Here is a 24,962-nt window from a genome sequence, read left to right on the forward strand (position 1 = left end):
AAAATATCTGATAATTTTATGTGCGTATGTCTGATGATAATTTCTGACCGCTAATAAACGGCATTTTTTTACTTTTTTTACTAGATCTCCGAAACCGCTAGACCTACCTTCATGAAAATTTAACCAGTTGTTTATTTTGTCAATACAAGTAAAATGTTTTTCGAATTATTAAAATCGGACGCTCCGTTCTCTTAAAAACTGAGTTACCATTTTTGGCACTTTTTGCCCCGTATCTTCGGAACGGCTAGACCGCCAAAAACTAATCAGGACGTCTCCCTATCAATACGAATCGAATATTTTTTGAATTATTCAAATCGGTTGATCGGTGCTCCCAAAATCGTCGACGAAAATTTGTATCCGCACACGCACACACACACATATACATATACATCCATTTTTTCTAAGGTATGCCAAAATGTTCAGAAACCTTTGAAACGTAAAAATATATACAAATTTTTATTTTCGATTTTTTTTGCAATTGCTATAACTTACCCTACGGGAAGTTAACAAGTTCGTTTTGACTATCAGGTCTATCACCATGACAAAGTTATATCAAAATTTCAGACCAGAGGTTTTTCTTGTAAGAGCTTTTGCAAAGATTTTTTTAAACATTTTATTTTTGTTCATGTTAGTATTTTTATTAACTCCAAACGATTATTTTTCAGGGAATATTACGAAAAGAACCAAGAGTCATTAAAAATTAATAATTTGCAAAAGAATATGTACTGTGCCGCTAGTTATGCAAATAGTTGGCAGAGAGCCTATATCGTGGATGTGGAAGAAACTACTAAAGTTAAGGTAAGGTAAACAAATTTTACCTTTAATTCTCCTATAGATATTTTTCTGAATTCATTTAATTTTTGAAGTGAATATTCTTTGCATTAAGCTTTCAACAGCACTAAAAAGTGTCTAAGAATCGTATGTTTTCCTCATATGTTTTTTGTTGTATATAGTGCTCAAACTTAGAAGGGTATGTGACGTCACATGTTTGAGCGATCATTGCCGACGACAATCGCGGACTATCTCGATTGAGCAAATGTCAAATGTCATATGTTACGTGCCTAACATAGGCCTTATAATATATAAACCGATTTTAACAGGTGGATTCGATTTTATGTATAGTGCGATGGACAGAAGTGGCTCACGTTTTTATTTTTGGTTGTAAAATGGCTAAGAATGGAAATATTTTCTTATTTTTTTTTAATTGCAAGGGCATTTCAAAATGCAACTTTTTATCATAGCAGATGCTAGCAATTATGTTTGGAAATATTTCTTTTTTTAAATAGCAAAAAAGTGTATTTACCGTGTTTTCCAAAAATTTAGGCAGAAGTGGGCTACCCAAATTTTTATCTGAAAAAATGGTGCCATATGCTTCTTACCCTGAGGGTTTTTAAATGCGCTGATTACAAAACCGTTGTCAAATTTGCAAAATTCATAATCATTGACACGAAATAAAGGGTATAAATTGTAAAGTGACTTCAGTAATAATGTTATTTTAATGTTTGAAGAGGAGTAATAAAGGTGGTATGATTAAATTGTTGAAAAACTAGTGGGGCGCATGGCATCGAGCCTTAAGGCAAATTGCTAGAACTTCCTGTACCAAAAATTATTATTTTTTTAAAAAGATTAACATTTTTGAAAAAATTTTACTTCGAAAAAAATTTTTTTTCTTTATTTTGACATATTTTGGAAATTCAGAACCTTTTTTTTTCAAAGCAATCGTACTGCTTTAACTACATAGAGACGAAATGCCAAAGCGAGTAAGCGCCGCGTTTCCGTCTAACGGATAAGCATTGGTACGGAATCCATAGGAATATAAACAAAAATTATACTTATTGTTAAAATCTCTATAAAATATCTGGTAATTTGATGTGCATAGGTCTAATGATCTTTTTTGACCGCCAAATGGCATTTTTTTTTACTTTTTTCATTAGATCTTTGAAACCGCTAGGCCTGCCTTCATGAAAATTTGATTAGTTCTTCATCTTCATTTGATCAGTAAGATATTTTTTGAATTATTAAAATCGGACGCTCAGTTCTCTTAAAAATGAGATACATTTTTGGCACTTTTTGCCCCGTATCTTTGGAACGGCTAGACCTGCCTTCGCCAAAAACTAATCAGCACGTCTCCTTATCAATACGAATCGAATGTTTTTTGAATTATTTATATCGGTTGATCGGTATTCCCGAAATCGTCGACGAAAATTTGTATCCGCACACACACACATACACAAACACACATACATCCATTGTTTTTAAGGTATGCCAAAATATTCAGAAACCTTTGAAACGTAAAGATATATAAAAATTTTCATTTTCGATTTTTTGCGATTACTATAACTTACCCTACGAGAAGTTAAAAATATTGCAACATTCAAGTAAAGATTTTAGGTACAATTGGTGCCCGTCAAGTCGGTGGAGTTGGTCATATCGACGCACTTCAAATGAAATGTCGCAGTTTTCGCACTCTATGGAGTTTTTTCTTATCAGCTTTGCCGATGTCTTATTTGAAAAAAACGAAAACTTTCCGTTTTCTCCTTTTTCATAGCTGATTATAAGTATTAACCTTCTTGGAAACTTTTGCTGGCACCTGCTTTTTTGTCGCTGTGCTGCTTCTGCCTGGAGTCATGATGGCTTTAGTGATAAATATAAGCAATAAGATGTTTGAATAATTAATAGAAAAACTTTACTGTGCAAAGAACGGCATTACTCAAGTGACATATGTATGTCCACAAATAGTGGCCCACTTCTATCTACAAACGCCTTTTTTGCAAATTCATCTCACATAAACAAAATGTAAAATATCGGCAAACATCGCTTTGCATTTCATAGATATGTCTATATAATATATTGCATATTTACATAAATTTTTTCACTTCTGAACTCAAGTTCTATTTCCAAAATATCATGCAAATTAGAGCGCAGTAAAAAAAATACACAGGGCACACGCTTTTTCCTCTCCATTTACAGCAATAATTTTGTTGATCGTAGGTTGAATAGAGCACATGAGAACATGATTTGACAAATTAATTCACTTCAAATATGAACTTAAGTAATAATGTATATTGAATTATTAATTTAGATTTTAAAATTGCTAAAAGCCAGTTAAAATATGGTACGAAATTATAAAAATTATAAGCAACATTATTGAAGCAATTATTTTGGGTAGAAAAATCCCAGGTGATATACGTTTACCACGAATGCTATATATTAATACTTTCTGAATTTGTTATACTTTTAAAAAGTTTTTATGCTATTACCATAAATACATCACAAAGGCAGACGATGATTTTTTGTGCGTAAATAGACAAAATAAACGTAATAGTCGTAAATAAACAAAAAATCATTTATTTATACATCCACATCTACATCAGGTATGACTAATAATATTGTATAGCCCCATATAAAATTATAATTTGCAGTGTATAATTTTTAATATACAATGCTCATTGAACATATTCTAATATTTGTTAATGGGATAATTAAAGTGTTAAGTGGGAATTGAGAATCTTCATTTTATTTGAAGCAGTTCTACATTTAACATCTCATATATTGGCGTAAACAGTAATTTGAAAAACAATAATTATTATTTTTAACTGAACGGTAAATATTAGTATTGGGTATTAAAAATGTAGATGTGTGTACAGGACAACGTCTGTCGGGTCATCTAGTTATTGAAATAAAACATATGACATATGACATTTAAACAATGGGGAGAGTTTCGCGATTGTCGGCAACGTTCGCTCAGCAAGTGTCATCACTCTTCCTTCTATATTTGAGCACTTATTTTCCGCTCGACTAGCAGTCTATGTAGTATAAGCTCAATGATTGCAATGTATTTGAGAATGCTATCAAGTGTCTGTTGATGTTGTCGAGTGTCTGAGTATGTTGGCAAATGTCTATGGGTGTTGGCAAGTGTCTATGGGTGTTATCGAGTGTCTGAAATAACTCCTAAATTATAGTAAACCAATAAATTTGTACTAAGGTGGCGTCCATTAATCACGTGATCGACTTTTTTAAGGATTTTTTGACACCCCCTCCACCTTGGTGATACATGGTGATATTCAAAATTCCCCTCCCCCCCTCTTCTCCCACAAACATCACGCGTATTTTCAGTTACGAGAAAAAATAGTATAATTTTTTAATTCTTTTTGAAAATATTTGGATTTTTTTAACTTCTCGTAGTGTAAGTTATAGTAATTGCAAAAAAATCGTAAACTAGTGGTGTATGGCATCGTGCTTTAAGGCAAATTACTGGAACTTTCCGTACGGTAACGAAATGATCGAGGAATATTAAATGTTTTCAAATAGATTTTTATGAATATTGTAACATTGTTTAATATTTATAAGAATTATATAAACTGAATTGCAAAGTTGAAATTATTTGTTTAAAGTATATTAGAACAGAATTAAAATTGAAATCTGAATTATTTTCGAAACTCAAAAATTTTTTTTTGAAAAAAAAATTAAAAACATTTGTTTTCAAAAGCAATTATTTTGTTTGTATTAAGTTCTTTGAATAATTTAAATCGGACGCTTAGTTCTCCCAAAAACTGCTATTTTTTGCACATTTAGCTCTGTATCTTCAAAATGACTGGACTTGTCTTTGCTAAAAAAAAAAACTCTTCTCCCAATCATTACAAATTGAATGTTTTTTAGATCATTCAAATCGGATACTTTGTTCTCTCAAAAACTCGATTTGTATTTTCCGCACTCTTTACTTCGTATCTCTGTAACGACTGGACCTGCCTTTGCCAGAAACTAATCTCCCTTCTATAGGAATCGAATGTTTTTTGAACCATTCAAAACGTGGAGAAATGCAAAAATGTTCCTTTTCGATTTTTGGCCCATTACTATAACTACCCTACGGAAAGTTTATTAAAAATTTTGCATATCTTTACGTTTGAAAGATTTCTGAACATTTTCGCATATCTTAGAAAAAATGCATGTGTGTGTATGTATGTTTGGATACAATTTTTCGTCCACGATTTCGGGCGCACAAATCAATCGATTTGAATGGTTCAAAAAACATTTAGAGACGGTTTAGCCGGAGATATGGGCAAAAAGTGCCAAAAACGGTATTTCAGTTTTTGAGTGAACGGAGTACTCGATTTGAATGATTCAAAAAACATTTTACTTGTAATGACGAAATTAATAATTGTTGAATTGGTGTAGCGGTTTCGGAGATATAGGGAAACAAGTAAAAAAATATATTTGGTGGTCAAAAATGAACATTGATATTTGAAGTTTTTAAAAATGGGTACTTATTTTTTTGTTATAATATTGTTGGTTTCCGCATTAAGATTTTTAATTTAATGTTTACTTATACGGTTCAAGCAAATTTCAAAATTTTCAAAATTGAAGATTTATACTTCAAATATGAATTTTAAATTTACAATTCTGTTTCAAAATGTATATATATTTCAAATGCGGTATTCTAATCGTAAGAAATATATCCTCAGATAGATTTATTCGACACGTCTTGCTAATGTAAACTTGCTCAAGTGCTTTGAGCGATGAGATCCTATATTTTATGAACAATAAAATATATAGTGATTATAATTATCTATTTAAAAATGATAAAACAATTGTTGTAAATTATTGGTCAATTTTTATTGATTACTGATTTTTGTCCTTCGAATATCTAATTCTGGTACGGGAAGTACCAGCAATTTGTCTTAAGGCACAATGCCATACACAACTGATTTTAAAAAAAATCAGGTAAAAAAATAAATACAAGTGGTATGTTGCTATATCCTTCCCTCCTCCTATAACTTGTGATTTTTATCAAACAATCAAATCTCACGTGATTAGTGGACGGTCCCTTTCTCAATTCTTATGATTATATCAATCATTTGTTACTTCCACATATCTGGATGGTCAACCATATTGCCCAAGGGCCAAATTCTACTTACCTTAGCTTCATAATTAATTTATACGTTCTTTTATGTTTCAGCTGTATTTCATTGACTACGGATCGCTGATAGTGGCAGACACTTCTACGATTCGTTATTTATCCAAGGACTTCCAGTCTTTACCTAAACAGGTCATTCGTGGACGTCTCGACTTCATCATTCCAACAAACAATAGCACACATTGGGATTTGTTTGTTTGTAGATTCTTCTTTAAACTAATTGAAGAAAGGAGGCTTCTGTGCTTGACAACTGAAATTGATGAAGAGGTAATAATTTTTTATAAGAAACAGACTATTTTAATACTACACATATTCTTTTTTGATTAATTTATCGAGTTGTTATAAAATTACCAGCAAACCCGACGAACTCCGTTTCGCCACCAGATGGTTTCGTGAGAAAGACGAAGAAATTTTTGGTTTGTGTTTGAAAAGGAAAATTTTGATTTTATTACACAACAGTAATGAATTTATTTCGAATACAAAAATGAAGTATTTTTTAGTTGAACTTCTCTAAGTAAATGAAAGTGAATCCGCAAATTATCCGTTTCATTGAAGTGCTCTTTGGTAAACCACATTTTTTGTTTTTTGGTCTGACGTTAACACAAACAAAGCGGATGGTTTCCCAACTCGTGAACAGGCAACGTATAACTGTCCATGTGAAAAACAATGATTTTCTAAATAATCTATTTGAAATTTATCCCGCAAACACTAAGCGATTGGCCTTGCGACTTCTTAATTGCCATTGCCAAAGCAAGGCGAACTGGTAATTGCAATCGTTTGAAGTCAAACGGAAGACCAATCGGAATCATTGGTATGCCACCAAATCGCCAGCAATTTTTGATTGAATGGTGAAATTCAGTGCGTGTACTTCATTATTCTTTGCGACAAGAATTGCTCGCAATATGCACTTAACCAAGCATAACTCTGATAATTCTCACTAATGTCATTACTCGAATTTTTAATTACGGTGCGTGAATTTTCAGCAATTTGCATTAAGGCACGATGCCATGCACGACTAATTTTCTTAACTATAAACCTTGCGGAGCCCGAGACCTTTCCAGCGAATGCAAAATTGTCGAAACCGGTTCGTGCGTTCTGGAGTTACATCGCCAGGAAGGAAAACACGACTTACTTTTATATATATGTAGATTATAAACTTCCTGAAGAAGTAGAAAATCCGATTTGTTGATTTTGTTTTCTGAACGTTTCAAGTCAGTCTGAATCGAATGACACCAATATGGAAAATGTATATATGTGACCCAATTTTTCAATCTTTCGTTCCTGTTTTCTCGAAAACGGCTGCACCGATTTCAAACATTTAAAAGCCATTCCGTGTGACTCGATTAGGACTCGTGTTGACACAATTTCCAATCGATTTTAAAAATTTAAAAACTGTTCCAAAGATGTTGGTTGGGAATCGCGCTTTTAGTTTTTAGTCACGATCGCCTGGGACGTATCTTTGTTATTGAATGTTGAAACTAGTGGTGCACGGCATCGTGCCTTAAGGCAAATTGCTGGAACTTTCCGTATCAAAATTTATTTTTTGAAAAAGATTTAATTATTTTATCAGATGTTTGAAAAAAAAATTGACATTTTTAAATTTTTTGGAAAAAATGACCTTTTTGAAAATTTGAATTTTTTTACTTTGAAACATTTTGGCAATTTTGTACTTTTTTTAAGCAATCGCGATGCGTTAGCTGCGTAGAAACAAAATATAGAAGCGCGTGGGCGTCGCGTTGCAGAAAACGGCTAACATTGGTACGGAACTCATAAAAATGTAAACACAGTTCTTGTTATTAGAATATCTATAAAATATTTAAGTATTTGATGTGCATATGTTTAATGATCATTTTTGACCGCTAAATGGCATTTCTTCTTACTTTTTTATTGGATCTCCCAAACCGCTAGACATGCCTACCCAAAAATGTTATCACTTATTCATAATATCAATACAAATAAAATGTTGAATCATTCAAATCGGACGCTCCATTCTCTTAAAAATTGAATTACCATTTTTGGCACTTTTTTCCCCGTACCTTCGGAACGGCTGAACCTGCTTTAGCCAAAAACTAATCAGCACGTTTCCTTATCAATGGTAATCGAAAATTGTATCCGCACATACATACACACACATCCATTTTTTCTAAGGTATGCTAAAATATTCAGAAACTTTTAAAACGTAAAGAAAAATAACAATTTTCATTTTTGATTTTTTGCGATTACTATAACTTAACCTACGGTAAGTTAAAAAAAATGATAATAGAGGTCATGGTCTTAAATAACATATTAAAATATTACGCCCTTACAAGTCCTTTAATTTTAAAAATTTATCAAATTTGAGAAAATATGATGAGTCACAATTTGTATCAAAAGTCGCTTTTCTAATGCGTTGAGTCAAGATTTGATTTTCGTTCATGTTTTCTCAAAAACGGTTGAACCGATTTCAAAAATTCAAAAGCCAATCGGTGAACTCCATAAGGATGGACCTTGATCAGAGATAATCGGCCAATCAGTTTTTTGGAATTAGTAAAAGAACAATACACTTTTGTAAACATTTACAGCAATTTTTAACAGATTTTGAAAACTTCAAAACCTTACGAATGAAGTCATTTGGGAACCTCGCCGATTATTAATTTCCTGTAGGGTAAGTTATAGTAATCACGAACAATCTAAATCGTATCACTGGTTTTTGAACATTTTGGCATACCTTAGAAAAAATTGATGTATGTGTCTGTATGTGTTTTTTAGCATATCAAAAGAAATGCGTTTATGCATCCCAGACTGAGTCTTTTGTCTGGGTATGTCGAACTCAAAACCGTCTGGGTATAACACCGACTAAACCTCTGCTTATATTTTGGCTCTGGACTCCACGGAAACCGCCGTTGGATATTACTTCGTGCGGGGGAAGACCTATAATTTGTAATTCTTGCTCTGAAATTATAGTTCTTTTCTAATTATTGCCATTCGCATTTCAGTAGCAAATGTGTCTAGTATATTGTCCACTTTCTCGGTAGCACGGATCAACCGATTTGAATTACTCAAAAAATATTTGATTTCTAATGATAAGAGGACGTGCTGATTAGCTTTTAACAGAGGTTGGTCCACCTGTTTCATGCGGATCAAAAGGAGCAGAAAATAGCGATAAAGTTTTTGAGAGAACGGAGCATCCGATTTGAGTGTTTCAAAAAATATTTCACTTGTATTGACATAATGAAGTAATGATTAAATTTTGCGAAAGCAGATCCAGTAGGTGCGGAGATCTAGATAACAAGTAATAAAATTGATATAAGGCTGACAAAATTGATCATTAGAGATATGTACATAAAACTAATGATATTTTATGGAGATATTTTCACATCTATGGGCTGCGTATCGATATTTAAACTGCTTGAAGTTACTTTATTTAGTTCAAACAAATGTCCTCCACATTTTTGATTATATAGATCAACCGACTTGAATGAGTATGAAAAACTTTCAAGAAACTTCAAAATATTTAATATTTTCAAAAAATATCAGTCAAGGAAAGGTTCGAGGTTTTCAAAAATTTCGAAATCTTTAAAGAACCTAATATTTTTTAAATTTTTTCAAACATGTTTTCAAAATTTTCACAAATGTTGAAAAAATTTGGCCTTAAGGAACAATGCCACGCACCACTAGTTTTTTATGAAGATCGGGCTTTCCGTCTCTTCTTAACTAAATGCTGCATAATTATTAACTCTCCGTAGGATAAGTTATAGTGGGCCAAAGTCGAAATATATATATATAAAATAATATATAATAATGGGCCAAAAATCGAAAATGAAAATTTTTGCATATCTGTACGTTTCAGAGGTTTGTGAACATTTTGGCATACCTTAGAAAAAATGGATTTGTGTGTCTTCTTTGTGTGTCCATAATTTTTCGTCCACGTTTTCGGGCGCACGGATCAACCGATTTGAATGGTTCAAAAAAACGATTCCTGTTGATAGGAAGATGTGCTGATGAGTGTTTGACAGAGGTATGTCTAGCCGTTACAGAGATAAAGAGCAAAGAGTGCAGAAAAAGGCATGTCCAGCCATTTCGAAGATACAGAGCTAAATGTGCAAACAATCACAGTTTTTGCAAGAGCTAAGCGTCTGATTTGAATGATTCAAAAACTTTCTGCTTGTTTTAACAAAATAATTGATTTTGGGGAAAAAAATTGTTTCAAATTTTTCTTTTATTTCAGAATTTTTTTTTTGTATATCGAAAATAATTCAGATTTTAATTTTAATTCTGACTAAAAATCTAATGTACTTTAAACAAATAATTTAAACTGTGCAATTCAGTTTATATAATTCTTGTAAATATTAGACAATGTAACAATATTTATAATAATCTATTTGAAAACATTCAATATTCCTCGAACATTTTGTTACGGTACGGGAAGTTCCAGCAATTTGCCTTAAGGCACGATGCCATACACCGCACTAGTTAATTTTTATACCGGGATCTTGCCATAAGGCAAAAGGCGACTTCACAACTTATTTGCTAATACTTAATGCAATATTAATTTTGTTTCATCTCTTCCAGAATAATATTATATGGATGACCATCAAGGATTTCGAGCACCATAAAACTAATCCTGAAACTTTAACATTAAATGAAATATTAGTGAAAAAAGGATACGCTGCGATTTGCCCGGTAAGTGATCAGCAGGATGACAATGATCACAGTGATGATGATCAAAGTGACGATGATATTGAAAGTGACGATAGTGATGATGAATTAGATAATGATGAATATTTGAGCGATGTAAGCTTTTTCGAGAAACTTGAAAAATTGCTTGATACATACACTTAATTTAATTTTTATTCGACTGTACTATTGTACTGCATACACCTTACTTTTGCAAAATGAACAAAGTATATATTTAAGAAACAAAAATTATATTAGCATGACATACATACATAAAACTACAAAACTTCGGCTTGAATTAATGCAAATTTATAAAAAATAAAATTAAAATTAGTTGTCTGGTGATTCAAAATGGGTGTTGATCTAATGCTTGCTTTTTTTCAACATGAAATAAATTTCTTTATTACAATTGATATTCCTCAGGGTACCTCCAGACAGGATGTTTTTTTTTTAAAAAAAAGTCTAATTAGTATTGATTTATTTAGTTTATTGATTAGTCATCAATGTTATCTTCTTTATTAGAAATTTGTAGATTGAGCGACCGATTCTGCCGCATAACAGACCAATGTTATGGCAAGGCTATCTTATGAAGAACTTACTATACTTTGCTCTAAATATTGACAAAAGTCATGCGGTTGCTGTGCAGTCAGGCAAATTTGTCAGATTGTCAGATAGAAAACATAACCTAGAAACAGCACAAATGTAAAAAAAAACTATGTTAGATAACAGGGTCTTTCTGACTGAGGTTCATAATGAAACACCTGAATGCACAGCAATGTATGTAAGTTGGTATGCAAAATATATTTTTTTTATCACATTTCATAGGGCTCTATCAATGATATATTTTTTTTAATTGTTTATTGTTGACTTTGTATGCACGTACATTAGTCATATACATTCTATAACTTATCTTTACTATTTTATTTTATTTGACTGTATCTAATTATATAGTGCGCAATATATCCTTTTTTTCAATAATGTTATAAAATTGGTTAGGAGGGATATTTCTTGCCTCACTTGCCTATCCTTTTCTCAGTTTTTGCACTCCATAATGGCTAGCTCCACCTAAGCAATAGCAATTTAAAGTTGGTTCTTTCAAGATTTTTGGTTGATTCATTGATTAGTCATCAATGTCATCTTCTTTATTAGAATTTGCGGATTGAGTTGCAATAGTAGTTTCTAATTGGAGAATTTTAAGTTGATTGTATTGGTTAGAGATTTCTTTTGCCAGAATGCCTTTTTTAGAAAAAACTATAGCCTTTTAATGAAATCAGCCATTAGTATCATCTTTTCTTTATTAGTAAATTGCAGTTCCAATTGTAATAGTATTAGAGAATTTTAAGTCACTTATCCTCCGTTTTACATGGAAGATACGTTCCATTGAAAACCGTGTTACTCGAAAAATTCACTTCTATATGGAAAAACCGTGTTAAACGAAAATCACTATTGAAAAGCCCTTTTTGTCATTGTCTTTTGCGAATTGCAAGATTTATATGTATTTCGAGCGGCGGCATCGGAGTGGAAAGGGTTAATACGATGAATAACGAGCACATTGAACGAAAAATAAATGTTAATATCAAACACGTTTAAAAAATTATAATAATAGTTTATACAAGTTTCAAATATTGCTTTTTGTTTGTAAATAAAAATTTAAATTGGCAATTTACTTTGCTATCAATTGTATATAAACATTGATGATATTAGTTTTGGTGTTTCAGACAAACAAGCTTATGCACACAAAAAATTTAGTTTTGATCATAAAACGGGTAGTTCTCATATTTTCATACTACTAAAAATTAGTAACTGTAACATACATTTTGTATGTGTTGTATTTTGGCAGTACAACAAAGAAAATGTTATGGCAGATATAAATAAATTATAGTTCAGTGTTTATAATTTTGTGCAAATGCAAATTTGATAAATTTCGTTAAAAAATATTTTCAAAAGCCGCGTTAGATCGAAAACGTGTAAAACCATGATTGATGTATCTTCGTTAAAGATATGCATTTTTGTCAGGCTTTTTTTTAATTATACTTTTAAAGAACACTATACTTTTGTCAATAAAGATTTATGGGGCAATTCTGCCGAACAGAGCTCATAAAATAGCTTTGTCATGGCAACGTTTTATTATGCTTGTTCTTGATAATGAAAATCATAAGAATGACTTTTTATTTGCTGTGTGATCAGGCGTATTTCACATATAAACAAGCAAGGAAGAATCTTACGATAACAAAATCTTCGATGATGCGGTTATCATAACATTCTCCCTTGCTTTGTTTATATGTACAAAATGCCTGATCGACCACAAATAGATTGACCATGACAACGCTATTTTATGAGCTCTGTTATGTCAGAATTTCCCCACTAAACTTGGTCCTTCCAAGATCGGTCATCTCTGACATCTTTTCATCTTCATTAATACATTGCTGCAGCCTTAGTTACTTAGGTTGGTTAGAGAATTTATTATGCAAGGTTCCTTCAAATTAAAAAAAAATATTTTAAAAAAAAATCGAATCTAACGTAACGAAACTTCGAAAATGTAACGAACTCTTATACTGATAATTTGTATCAATTTAGCAAAAGCGCAAATCTAGAAAAGAACGCAAAAAAATCGACGCAAAGGGATGTAGGTGTATTTGAAATTATATCGGTGTGAATAATTTATATTTAGATTTTTGTACATATTTATTGTGACTATAATAAGACTTATTTCTGAAATAGAAATGAGTTTTAACATGTATTATAAAGAAAAATAATTTTATCTAAATTAGTTTAGATTTTTTAAAATTTTATCTAGGTTAGTCTATAATAATTTAATCATTCCAATTTTTTATCTTTTTCACAATTTTTATATTTATATTTGTTACTATTTATATTTAACACTATTTGATTAAATGAAGAGTTGTTACAAAAAAGCATTTTAAAGATTGTGATCGAAACGATAAGTTATTTTATGATATATAAACTACTCATTAATTATTAATACTACTTGACATGAATTAATACGACTTGCCCAAATCATAATAATACTGTTGAGCCTTGATTAACCAGACTAATTGTTGTCGATAGGCAATCGGATAATCAAAAATCTGAATAATAGAATGTATGAAGAATAATGTTATGTATTTATTAAAAATAACAAATACATACATAGACATCAACGAAAATAATGTTTATTGAAAAATTGTCGAAACTTCCTTATGTATGTACATTAGAGCGGGTCGATTTGTATGTCGAAAGTCTTTTAGGCACATATGATTTTCTGATATTAGGGATTAAAATAAGATACTTTGCTGAAGAAACCATACTTCTAAAATGAATTCTAATGTCCCGTGCATTAGCCCAGAGATAAGGGTTAAAATTTGTAAAATTCCATTTTGACCCATTTTAAAGTGCCTCAATTGCGTCCAAATGTATGACCGACCCCCAACTAACTTTGGAAGACCGTTCCACCCATGCCTATGGGTGGAACGGTCCTCCTGGAACCGCCCCTTAGACGTCTTCCATAAAAAAATTTGCGAAAAGTCATTGTTTTTTGGTACTTCACTCAGAAAAAATGATTTTTTTGAACAATTTTTTTTAAATATTAATTCATACACACACAAAACACTTTTTCACAAAAAAAAATTAAAAATTTTTGTTTCAATTTTTCTAAATAAAACTATGCAAAAAAAAAAAATCTAATGCATTTGGTGACGATATTAGAGATCCGTGCAAAATTCTTCAGACTTGATACCAAAAACGACTTCAAACAATAATTTTTAAGTTTTACATATGTTATGATTAAATAAATTTTATGATAATAATAAATCGCTGGTTTTTGTCATAATTAAGTACCCAGAATGATGCTACTTTTGTATGAGGGAGCTCTAAAGGGCAGCCCCAGGGGGTAAACTATAGGTATGGGTCGATCAGCCTTTCAAAGTTACTGGGGGTCAGTCATACATTTGGACACTATTGGGGCGCTCTAAAGGAGCCAAAACAGGATTTTTCAAAATTTGACTCACAATCTTTGGGTAAATGCACGGGACATCAGAATTAATTTTAGAGATGGGTTATCTTATTTTGATCCCTAGTACTTTTTGACCCATACAAATCGACCCGCCCTAATGTACATACATAAGAAAGTTTCAATTTCTTAATAAACATTATTTTTGTTGATATCTATGTATTTATTTGTTATTTTTAATAAATACACATTATTCTTCATTCATTCGATTATCCGAATGCCTATCGAAAACAAATAGTCCGGTTAATCGAGATTCTACTATAATAAGAATAATGAAGGAACAAGAGAAAATTTAAATCATGTATATATTTTTTTATTTTACTAACAATACATTAAAATATTATAACTAATTCCTATTATGTAAAAATATTTTTAAATAAATATTTTCCAACAAACTAAACCGTTTTTTTCTTTTTTTCTTCAAGGACGCTTATTGTATCACAAAACCCCAACCAGGCAACTGTCGAATGTTTATGGACTACTTACTACCAATGTTCAGCGATTTAGAAAATGGCAGCACATACACCTACTCAGATCTTCTTCGACTCGAGAAGAATGGCTACAATCTTTATTTCATTATACGAGAGATTAAAAGATTCCTGAAACAAACTTATAAGGAGATTTATAATCTGGATTTGACCAATAATAATTTAAATTGCTGTGGCCATTTTATGGTCAATCGATATAGGTATGCTGAGACAGAGAAGGAAAAGGAATGGATCGAGAATTTGGATAAGAATGCTCTTCCTTATAATAACGATTTTGTGAAGTCTGAAGTGCCTTCTGCATCTTCGGCGGAGACAGACACGGAAGAGTTTGAACATTTGAGAGTTTATAGTAAGTTTGAATATTTTGCATGTAAATGTTAATTGTTTAACTGTGATATAAGATTTTTAATTAGAATTTACAAATATACATCATGTTTAAATAGAAAGGAGAAGTTTGTTTTTGTCAGCGAATCCGACTTGCTAATTTCACTGAAATTGGAATGTAAGTTTACCCTTTTGTCGATATCTTCTGTAAAACTAGTGTATTCATTTCACTAACTTGGTAAAACTCGATAAGGACTCGCGTTGATTTGGTAGTTTGAGCCGCTTCTTTAGAAATGTGCAACCTCTGCGCCAAAAATACTGATCTGATTTAAAAAAAATTAAAATCTGTCTGCACAAACTAAAATACTATAGGCCTACGAAAAGTCGTTCGAGTATAAAACTTTATCAACGTTCGGCATCACGAGGCCGCGCGCTTGCTTGTGACATAAAAAGTCCTTGTAACAACTGGGCTTGTTAAATCCCGTAGGGTCAATAAGAGTTTTGAAGGTTTCTGAACATTTTGGCATACCTTAGAAAAAATTGATTTTTTTTGTATAGCGTCTTTTGTTTGGCTACGTCGCACTCGACACCGCCTGAGTATAATAGCGACTAAGACCTCCGCTTATCTCTGGCCTCTAATTCCTACGGAAACCGCGTTAGGCATTCCTTTGTGGGGGGAGAATCTAGAATGTTATCATTCTTGTCTCATTTGCCGTTTCTCCTTCCATAGATCGCAGGTCAATTAGCACTTCTCTTGAAAATCTGTCTATTGCGTCCCAGCCAGACTCAGTTTTCAGCATCACTTCTACAACAGTATCTGGAGTAATTCTTCGGCTCAATATCTCTTCTACATCGTCCCGTAGAGTACTAAATCGCGAGCGCACAAGAACACGTGCTCAGCATCTTCGATTTCGCCCAAACAATATGGACAATTCGGCTATCATGCTATCATGCTTGAAGCGGTGTAGTAGGCTCGAAAACAGCCATGTCCAGGTAGCATTTGCGTAGTGTAATAATTCACTTCTCCGTGCTTGCGATTTATCCAGACTTTGATGTTTGGAATGAGACGATGCCTCCGTCTGCCCTTCACTGCGGCATCCCACAGTTGCTGCCATCGGTCAATGCTGTTCTGCCGTTCTTCTAATCCCAACTTTTTAGGACTCAGTTGTTGATGTCTTCTATGGTAAATTGCCCGTTTTTCTTCTGCTAAGAGAGGCAGAGTTCCTGAAATGACGCACACTGCTTCCTCCGATATTGTGCGGAATGCGCAAGCAATTTTTAAAGCACTCAGATGATATATAGGTCCTGCCATTCTCCTCGATTTTTGAGTTTTGAGAGCATCAGCCCATATGGAGATACCATATGTCAGCACCCAAGTAACCACTGATGATAGTAATATCTTTCTGGTTTGTTTAGGGCCTCCAACATTAGGCATCAGTAAGGTAATCTTCTAGTAGGGTAAGTTATTAATAATCGTCAAAAAATCGAAAATGAATATTTTTGCATATCTTAACGTTTTATAGGTTGGAACATTTTGGCATACCTTAGAAAAAAACCAACGAGAGTGTGTGTGTGCGTTTGTATGGAAACAATCCTTCGTCTACGTTTTCGGTAGCACGGATCAATCGATTTGAGCAATTGATCTTATTGATAAGGAAACATGCTGGTTAGTTCTTGGCAAAAGTTGGTCCACCCGTTTCGGAGATACGGAGCAAAGAATGCAGCGAATAGAAAACGAGTTGAGAGACTGGAGTATCTGATTTGAATGATCTAAAAAATATTCAATTTGTATTGGTATGGAGAAGCGGTGATTAGTTTTTGGCAAAGGCAGGTCGAGCCATTTCGAAGATACAGAGGTAAATGTACAAAAAAATTCGGTTTTTGAGAGTACTAAGCATCCTATTTGAACGATTTAAAAAACATTTTGCTCGTATTGACGAAACAATTATTTTTGGAGCAAGCAATTTTTTTTTTTAAATTTTCAAAATAATTTTTTTTTATTTTGAATATCGAAATAATTCGGATTTTGATTTTAATTTTAACTAAAATTCCAAAGTTCACTTATATTATAATTATTATATTATAAAAATTTAAACGTTGTAATTAAGTTTATTAACTTTCCGTAAGATAAGTTACAGTAATCGCAAAAAAAATCGGAAATGATAATTTTTATATATCTTTACGCCCAAGGTTTCTGAACATTTTGGCATACCTTAGAAAAATGGATGTGTGTGTGTGTGTGGATACAATTTTTTGTCGACGATTTCGGGAACACGAATCAACCGATTTGAATAATTCAAAAAACTTTCGATTCCATTGGTGGTCAAAGATATTCATTAGACATAGGGCACATCAAATTATCATATATTCTATAGAAATTTTAATAATGTGTACACATTTTGTGTTAATTTTTTTGGGTTCCGTAGCAGGATTTTTAACTTTGAAGTTCATTTATATGGTTCAAACAAATGTCCTCGACATTTTGGACAGTATGGAATAACCGATTTGTAAAAATTCAAAAAAATATCAAACTTAAAAAAAATCGAGATCTTTGAAAAATTTGAGAATATTTCAAAATTTTCAAAAAAAATTTAATGTTTTCACAAAATATAAAAAAAACGATTTTTTCCAAAAAATCCAAAAAGTTTCAAAATCTTGAAAAATTATCAAAATAATCAATTTTTTTTTTTACAAAAAATCAAATTTCTTGTAAACATACACATAAGATGTTTGAAGAATACGCTCATCGCCCAATTTCATTTACAATATGTATTTATAATAAATAATCTGTTTGAAATAATGTGAAACAATTATTATTTATTTTCATTCCTCGGATGTTTAATTACGGCACGGGAAGTTCCAGAAATTTGCCTTAAGGCACAATGCCACGCATCACTAATATTTTTTAAAAATATGAAATAAGGTCTTTCATTTTAACTCCGCTTGATTAAGTTTTCTCTATTTACTTTTCATGTAAACTTATATAAGCGTCATCGTTCGAATTAAAAGCTCTTATGTTTTGTCCATAAAATACGAATAATGAATCTTATTTGCCTTGAGGCACAATCCCATACACCCCTCTAGTTTCAATTTTGGCTTCATACGAATTCAGAATGACTTGAAACTTTGAAAAAACATAAAATTAGCAAGTCGGATTTTCAAGCAAAACTCCTGAAAATATAAATTTTATAAATAGGAAAATTACTATTATATATAGTGCATCTAATATTTTTATCTCCTTAGACATTGGTGGACACGACATGTACTGCACTGTCGTCAACTACAGAATTTATGTGCTGACAGAAGAATTCATTAAAAAATTAATGCCAAATTATACATCAGAGGAAATCGCAACAAAAATGAACATCGCCGGTTTGAAATGCAGAAGTGTCAAAATCACTCTAGAATCACATCCTGAAATATTTTTGGAGTTCCAGAGGTAAGTTGTAAAACTTTTGTAAGAGACCTATGATTTATCGTGAGTTTATGTTTTCAAAAATTTAAAAGCCATTCGATGTATCTCGATGAGGACTATCGTTTGTCAGTTTTGCGCGACGGTCGTCAGAGCTGCTTCTTCAAATAGTAGAAAAGTGAAAAAAATTTCGTCCACGTTTTAGCCCGCAATTCTGAATCGATTTTAAAAATTCAAAAACCGTTCGAAAGATATTGGTTGGGAACCGACCTGATTAGTTTTTCGAAAAGATCCGCTAGCACAAGTTCTTGTAATTAACCGTTGATTTTTTTTTTGCCATTTTTATGGTTTCTTTTTTGATGATAGATACCATGGCCTTATAGATCATACTAAAATAATATGGCCCTACGACAAGTCGTTTAATTTTAAAAATTTGTCAAAGTTTGAGAAATTTAGTAGCGTTTTTCGTGGCGGTTGTCAAAATTACACCTTTCATAGACGTTTTTTCAAAACGCCTGAACCGATTTCAAAAATTTAAAAACTATTCGAGGTTCCTCGATGATCACTATCGTTTCTCAGTTTTGCGCGACGATTGGCCGAACCGTTTTTTAGTAATTAAGAGAGAAGTGGAAAGTTTTCATCCACGTTTCAGTCAAAAATTCTGACTGGATTTTAAAAATTCAACGTTTCAATTCGAATGATATTATTTGGGAATCGTGCTAATCGATTTTAGACAAAGATCGGCTGAGCCGTTTCTTCGTAATTAGCTGGTGAAAATTTTGGTCTTGAAAAACATACTACAATTTCACGGCCCTACGGCAAGTAGTTCATTTTTCCAAATTCATCAAGTTTGAAAAAAATGGTAGTCATTTGTGTCACAAGTCGCGTTTGTGATGTGATGAGTCAAAATTTGAATATCACAAATTTAACCCTTTCCACTCGGATACCGCCACTCCGGCGTCCGGCGGCGATATGTGTTTGATTCTGCAATTCGCGAGTGGAAAGGGTTTAAAAGTCATTTTTTGGGCGGAAAAATAAGTCTACAAAACTTCTTTAGTTTTTAAAAAAATGTTACTATTAATTTAATTAAAGCATTAAATATCAGTGACTACATGCATATATGTTATACGTAATCGTGCAGTTGAAAATTTCATCTAAATATATGAGTCTCAATTTCGGCTGATTAAGTCATAATTACAATTATTACACCTATCGGGAAGTTCGTGGAACTTGCCTTAAGGCTAAATGCCACTTTCAACTAGTTAAAGTAAGATTTTAGTGCGGCTTTCGAAAAAGTTGCATGTAGCAATGCGTCATAGACATAGCTGGGCATTAACTCGTTAATCCGTTAATCGTTAATTAACGAAGTTAACATTTGATTAACGGATTAACTTTTAAGTTAACTTTTAAAAATGTTAACGGACACGTTAACTTCCGTTAAAATGCGAGAAGTCCGTTAATCGTTAATCCAATGCCTACTATTTACCGCACGGCACAGCTTTAGCCAATGCCTTATTAAACGGCATAGAGAAAAGATTTGGACTACTCCTGAATGATGAACAGTGCCAACTTGCCGCGGCATTTCACCCAAAGTTTCGGTTAATGTGGCTGGAAACGTTATGACAGCAGTAGAGAGGAATGCAGTAAGAAAATGCACGGAAAAAAAGGTAGAAGATGCCTTATGGCAAGAAGCAGCGAAAAATTCGAAGGACAGAGATAGTTTAAGTGGCGGAGGGAGCAATGCGAGTAACAACGATGATGACGAGAAGGCAGACTTTTTCAATTCCGTCACTCAGTCTATAGAAAAACCAAAGAGCTACAAACCCTTTAAAGAATAAAGCGCAAATTCTCGTTAAAATGTGGCTGGATATGAAATCAAAAGACTCGTTCAACGATGCTGCATTCCTCGGGGAACAGATATTCATAATTGTATTTATTAAATACAATACTGCTATACCCTCAAGCGCTGCAGTTGAACGTTTGTTTTCCACGGGTAAAGACATTTTGACATTTTTCCGAAATCGTCGACGAAAATTTGTAATCGCACATACATACACACACACACATACATACACACACACACACATATAAATCCATTTTTTCTAAGGTATGCCAAAATATTCAGAAACCTTTGAAACGTCGAGAAATGCAAAAATTTTCATTTTCGGTTTTTTTGCAATTACTATAACTTGCCCTACGGGAAGTTAAAAAACTCTTTCCCTTTATTTAGAAAAAAAATCTTGTAAAAACAATATGCAATCATAAAAACGGAAAGTTGACCAATAGCGTTATCACGGTATGTGATAATTGTGCCATTTACCTTATACACACGGAAGTGTGCATAAAACGCGCGAGGGGTTAAATTACACATTTGAATTATACAAGTATTTTGTTTTATTCATAACTTGTTAACTTCCAGAACCTAAACTAATAAGTTTTTTAAGTTCACTAACGCAACGATATAAAAATGTAATTTTACACATATTAACGGATTAACGATTAACGTTAACTTGCGTTAATTCTTCCAAAATGTAACGCTTTAACGTTTAACGAAGTTAACTTTTTTTGTAGCGGATTAACGATTAACGAAGTTAACTATTTGATTAACGGTGCCCAGCTATGGTCATAGACTACTTATAGGAAAGTGTTGTAAATTGTTTGAAACTAGTGGGGCGTATGGCGTCGTGCCTTAAGGTAAATTGCTGGAATTTCCAGTACCAAAAATATTTGTTTTAAAAAAAGATTAACATTTTTGAAAAAAAAAATACTCTGAAAACGTTAGATTTTTGAGAAACTATAAATTTTTGACAAAATTTGACTTTTTTTTGCAAAAATATAAATTTTTGAAGAAAAATTTATTTTGAAATATTTTGGAAATTTAGAACATTTTTTCAAAGCAATCGTACTGCTTTAACTGCATAGAGATGAAATATCGAAGCGCGTAAGCGCTGCGTCGCCGTCTAACGGATAAACATTGGTACGGAACACATAGAAATGCATAAACAAAATTTATACTTATTGTTAAAATCTCTATAAAATATCTGATAATTTGATGTGCATATGTCTAATGATCATTTTGACCGCCAAATGGCATTTTTTTTACTTTTTTTACTAGATCTCTGAAACCGCTAGAAATGCCTTCATGAAAATTTGATCAGTTTTTCATTTTCATTTTTTAACTTATTTTTATTGATAGTCAATAACCGCTGCACCTGCCTTTCCAAAAATTCAAACAGTTCTTCATCTTGTCAATACAAGTAAAATGTTTTTTGAATTATTCAAATCCGACGCTCCGTTCTCTTAAAAACTGAGTACCGCTTTTGGCATTTTTAGCCCCATATCTTCGGAACGGCTAGACTTGCCTTCGCCAAAAACTAATCAGCACGTCTCCTTATCAATACGAATCGAATGTTTTTTTTTAATTGTTCAAATCGATTCATCTGTGTTCCCGAAATCGTCGACGAAAATTTGTAACCGAACACACACACATACACACACGTTTTTTCTAAGGTATGCCAAAATGTTCAGAAGGTTTGAAACGTAAAGATATATACAAATTTTCATTTTCGATTTTTTGCGATTACTATAACTTGCCCTACGGGAAGTTAAAAAATTGTGAACCTAATTGAAACTCTCATTGTTGGGGTGTTTGCAAGAAATATTGAAATAAGACAACTCAAGCATTTCATATGTTTCTTTATTTATCACAATCCAGTTCATTATAACTATTCACTTTGCTGAAAAATAATTATAAGATACTAATTAAATTTGTATCTAGTAAAGAAAATTCTTCAAAAAATTTAGAGGATGATTAGAAGTGATAAACATAAAAATCTGAATCGAAATTTAGTGAACGTCGACTAAAAAGAGCATAATTGACCGGTTATCGATCAGGTTAAAAATTATTAATGAAATTGGGAAGTGTTGGGGTAGGAAGGTGAAAATTGAGGATTGCGTGCATGTATTTTTCAAACTCGCATTTGAAGAAAAAAGAAAATTGAAGTATCAGAGTTGTACATCCTTTGATGAAATTAATTTTTTTTATGTCAAATTGAGCTTTTTCATAGGCTCAAAAAAACTCAATTAAAATTCTGTCAAAACCTTCGGTGACGAAAATTGAGATGAGCTAGTTGGTATTGGTATTTTGTCTTGAGGCAAGTTAAATGAACTTCCCGATATGTGTAAATAATCGACTTAATCAATAAAAAAAATAATTTATGAGTGATTAACAGTATTCCGAGTGGATTTATAACACATAACTGAAAACGAACAAACTAGTTAACTCGAAATATTTTCTAAGAGCAAATTTTCAAAAATCAACCATTTTTATAATTGAACCAGTTTTCGTAGATCTTTAATGCTTTAGTATGTTTATTAAGACCAAGTACTCTATCGTTATACCAAGTAAATTGTCTAATTTAAATTTTAACAAACGTCAAAAAAACTACTCATTTTCTCAAACTTTGATAAATTTTTAAAATTAAATTACTTGTCGTAAGGCCTTAATATTTCAGTATGTTCTATAAAACCATGATATATATCGCCAAAAAAAGTTTGATAAAAATCGACTACAATTTTTTTTCAACAGTTAATTACAAGAAAACGGGTCGGTAGATTTTTACCTAAAACTAATCAATATCATTCCCAACTAATATCTTTCGAACAGTTTTTGATTTTTTAAAATCGGTTCGGTAGTTTGAGGTTTCAAATTACAAAGAAACGGCTGGGCAGATTGTCTCACAAAACTGACCAGCGATAGTCCTTATTGAGACACATCAAATGGCTTTTAAATTTCTAAAATCGGTTTAGGCGTTTTTGAGCAAACATCGATGAAATGTCTAATTTTGACAAATGCCAAAAAAACGAAACCAATTTTTGCAAACTTTGACGAATTTTTAAAGTTAAACGAGTTGTCGTAGGGCCGTAATATTTTAGTATGATCTAGAAGACTATGGTATCTATCACTAAAGAAATAAAAAAAAATCGTCGAAAAAAATTATTTTAACATTTTTATTTAAAAATTGAATTTTAAGAAAACGGCCCGGCCGATCCCTACCAAAACTAATCAGCACGATTCCCAACCAATATTTTTTGAATGGTTTTTGAATTTTCATAATCGATTCAGAATTGCGGGCTAAAACGTGGACGAAACATTTTTACTTTTCTGCGATTTACAAGAAACGGCTCGGCCGATCGTCGCGCAAAACTGATAAACGCTAGTTCTCATCGAGATACATCGAATGACTTTAAATTTTTTAAATTCGTTTCTGAGAAACGTCGATTTACGGCAAAAAAATCTTTTCACATACACCCACACATACACACACACATACTTTTTCCAAATTTGGTCTCGTCCGATTCAGAACGACTTGAAACGTCGAGAAACATTAAATTAGCGAATCGGATTTTTTATGAAAAACTTCTCCTTCGGGAAGTTAATAAAACATATGACATGATATTTAATTAATCGGGAGAGTTCCGCAGTTTCGTCGGCAATGTTCGCTCAGCAGCAGTGACGTCACATACCCTTCTTTTTGAGAACTTATTTTGTGCTCTATTAGCAGTCCATGTAGTATAAGGTCTATAACATATATACATCTATTTTTATATATAAAGGAGGTTTTATATTTCAGAGCTAACATCCCGATAGAAGTTAAGGATGATTCAGTATTACAGTTAACTCCCGCTTCGATCATTGGATATGATTCTTTATGCATTCAAAATAAGTTATCCAAAAGTGTCTGAAGACGTTGAGAGTATTTTTAAAGATGTTACTGTTCTGAGTGAGCTTAAATTTTAAATTATGAACAAAAGAAGTATTAATTATGGTTGCAGAATAATAGTTTTAGTTTTAAGATGACTATTAACTTGTGACTTGTTTATTTTGTGTTTGTGTTGTTGAAAGTTTTATATTTTATATAATTGTAATTGAAATTTGTTATTTAGACAGTTTATTTTCTCTGAACCATTCCTCTTTTTCTGTCTTATTTGATAAGTTAAGATATTATTTAAATTGAATAATCACTTGAGGGGAAGTATTAATCAAAGAAAAGATTATATTTAAATCCTTATCGTCTCAAGCTATTATTTCAAATTGCAATGAAAAAAGTTGATACAGATTATTAATTTTCATTTGTCTGTGAATATTTTCACTTTCTT

At 32.0% G+C, this 24,962-nt stretch overlaps 1 protein-coding gene across 1 annotated transcript; it reads left to right on the top strand.

Annotated features, from left to right (window-relative positions):
• Positions 1-538: 538 nt before the first annotated feature.
• Positions 539-24,548, top strand: LOC113391102. Its single transcript, XM_026627069.1, has 7 exons — positions 539-546; positions 666-798; positions 5,957-6,181; positions 10,466-10,576; positions 15,005-15,416; positions 18,635-18,830; positions 24,437-24,548. The coding sequence occupies exons 1-7, from the start codon at positions 539-541 to the stop codon at positions 24,546-24,548; spliced, it is 1,197 nt and encodes a 398-aa protein (XP_026482854.1).
• Positions 24,549-24,962: the final 414 nt, after the last annotated feature.

Source organism: Ctenocephalides felis, unplaced genomic scaffold (assembly GCF_003426905.1).
Source record: "Ctenocephalides felis isolate EL2017-DRISC unplaced genomic scaffold, ASM342690v1 CF-g0.4_SCAFFOLD_00845, whole genome shotgun sequence".
NCBI classification, from domain to species: Eukaryota; Metazoa; Arthropoda; class Insecta; order Siphonaptera; family Pulicidae; genus Ctenocephalides; species Ctenocephalides felis.

Coding starts and splice junctions, on each gene's coding strand:
- LOC113391102 (XM_026627069.1), top strand. Junction 6,182..10,465: donor CAACTGAAATTGATGAAGAG/GTAATAATTTTT, acceptor CATCTCTTCCAG/AATAATATTATATGGATGAC. Junction 15,417..18,634: donor TGAACATTTGAGAGTTTATA/GTAAGTTTGAAT, acceptor TTATCTCCTTAG/ACATTGGTGGACACGACATG.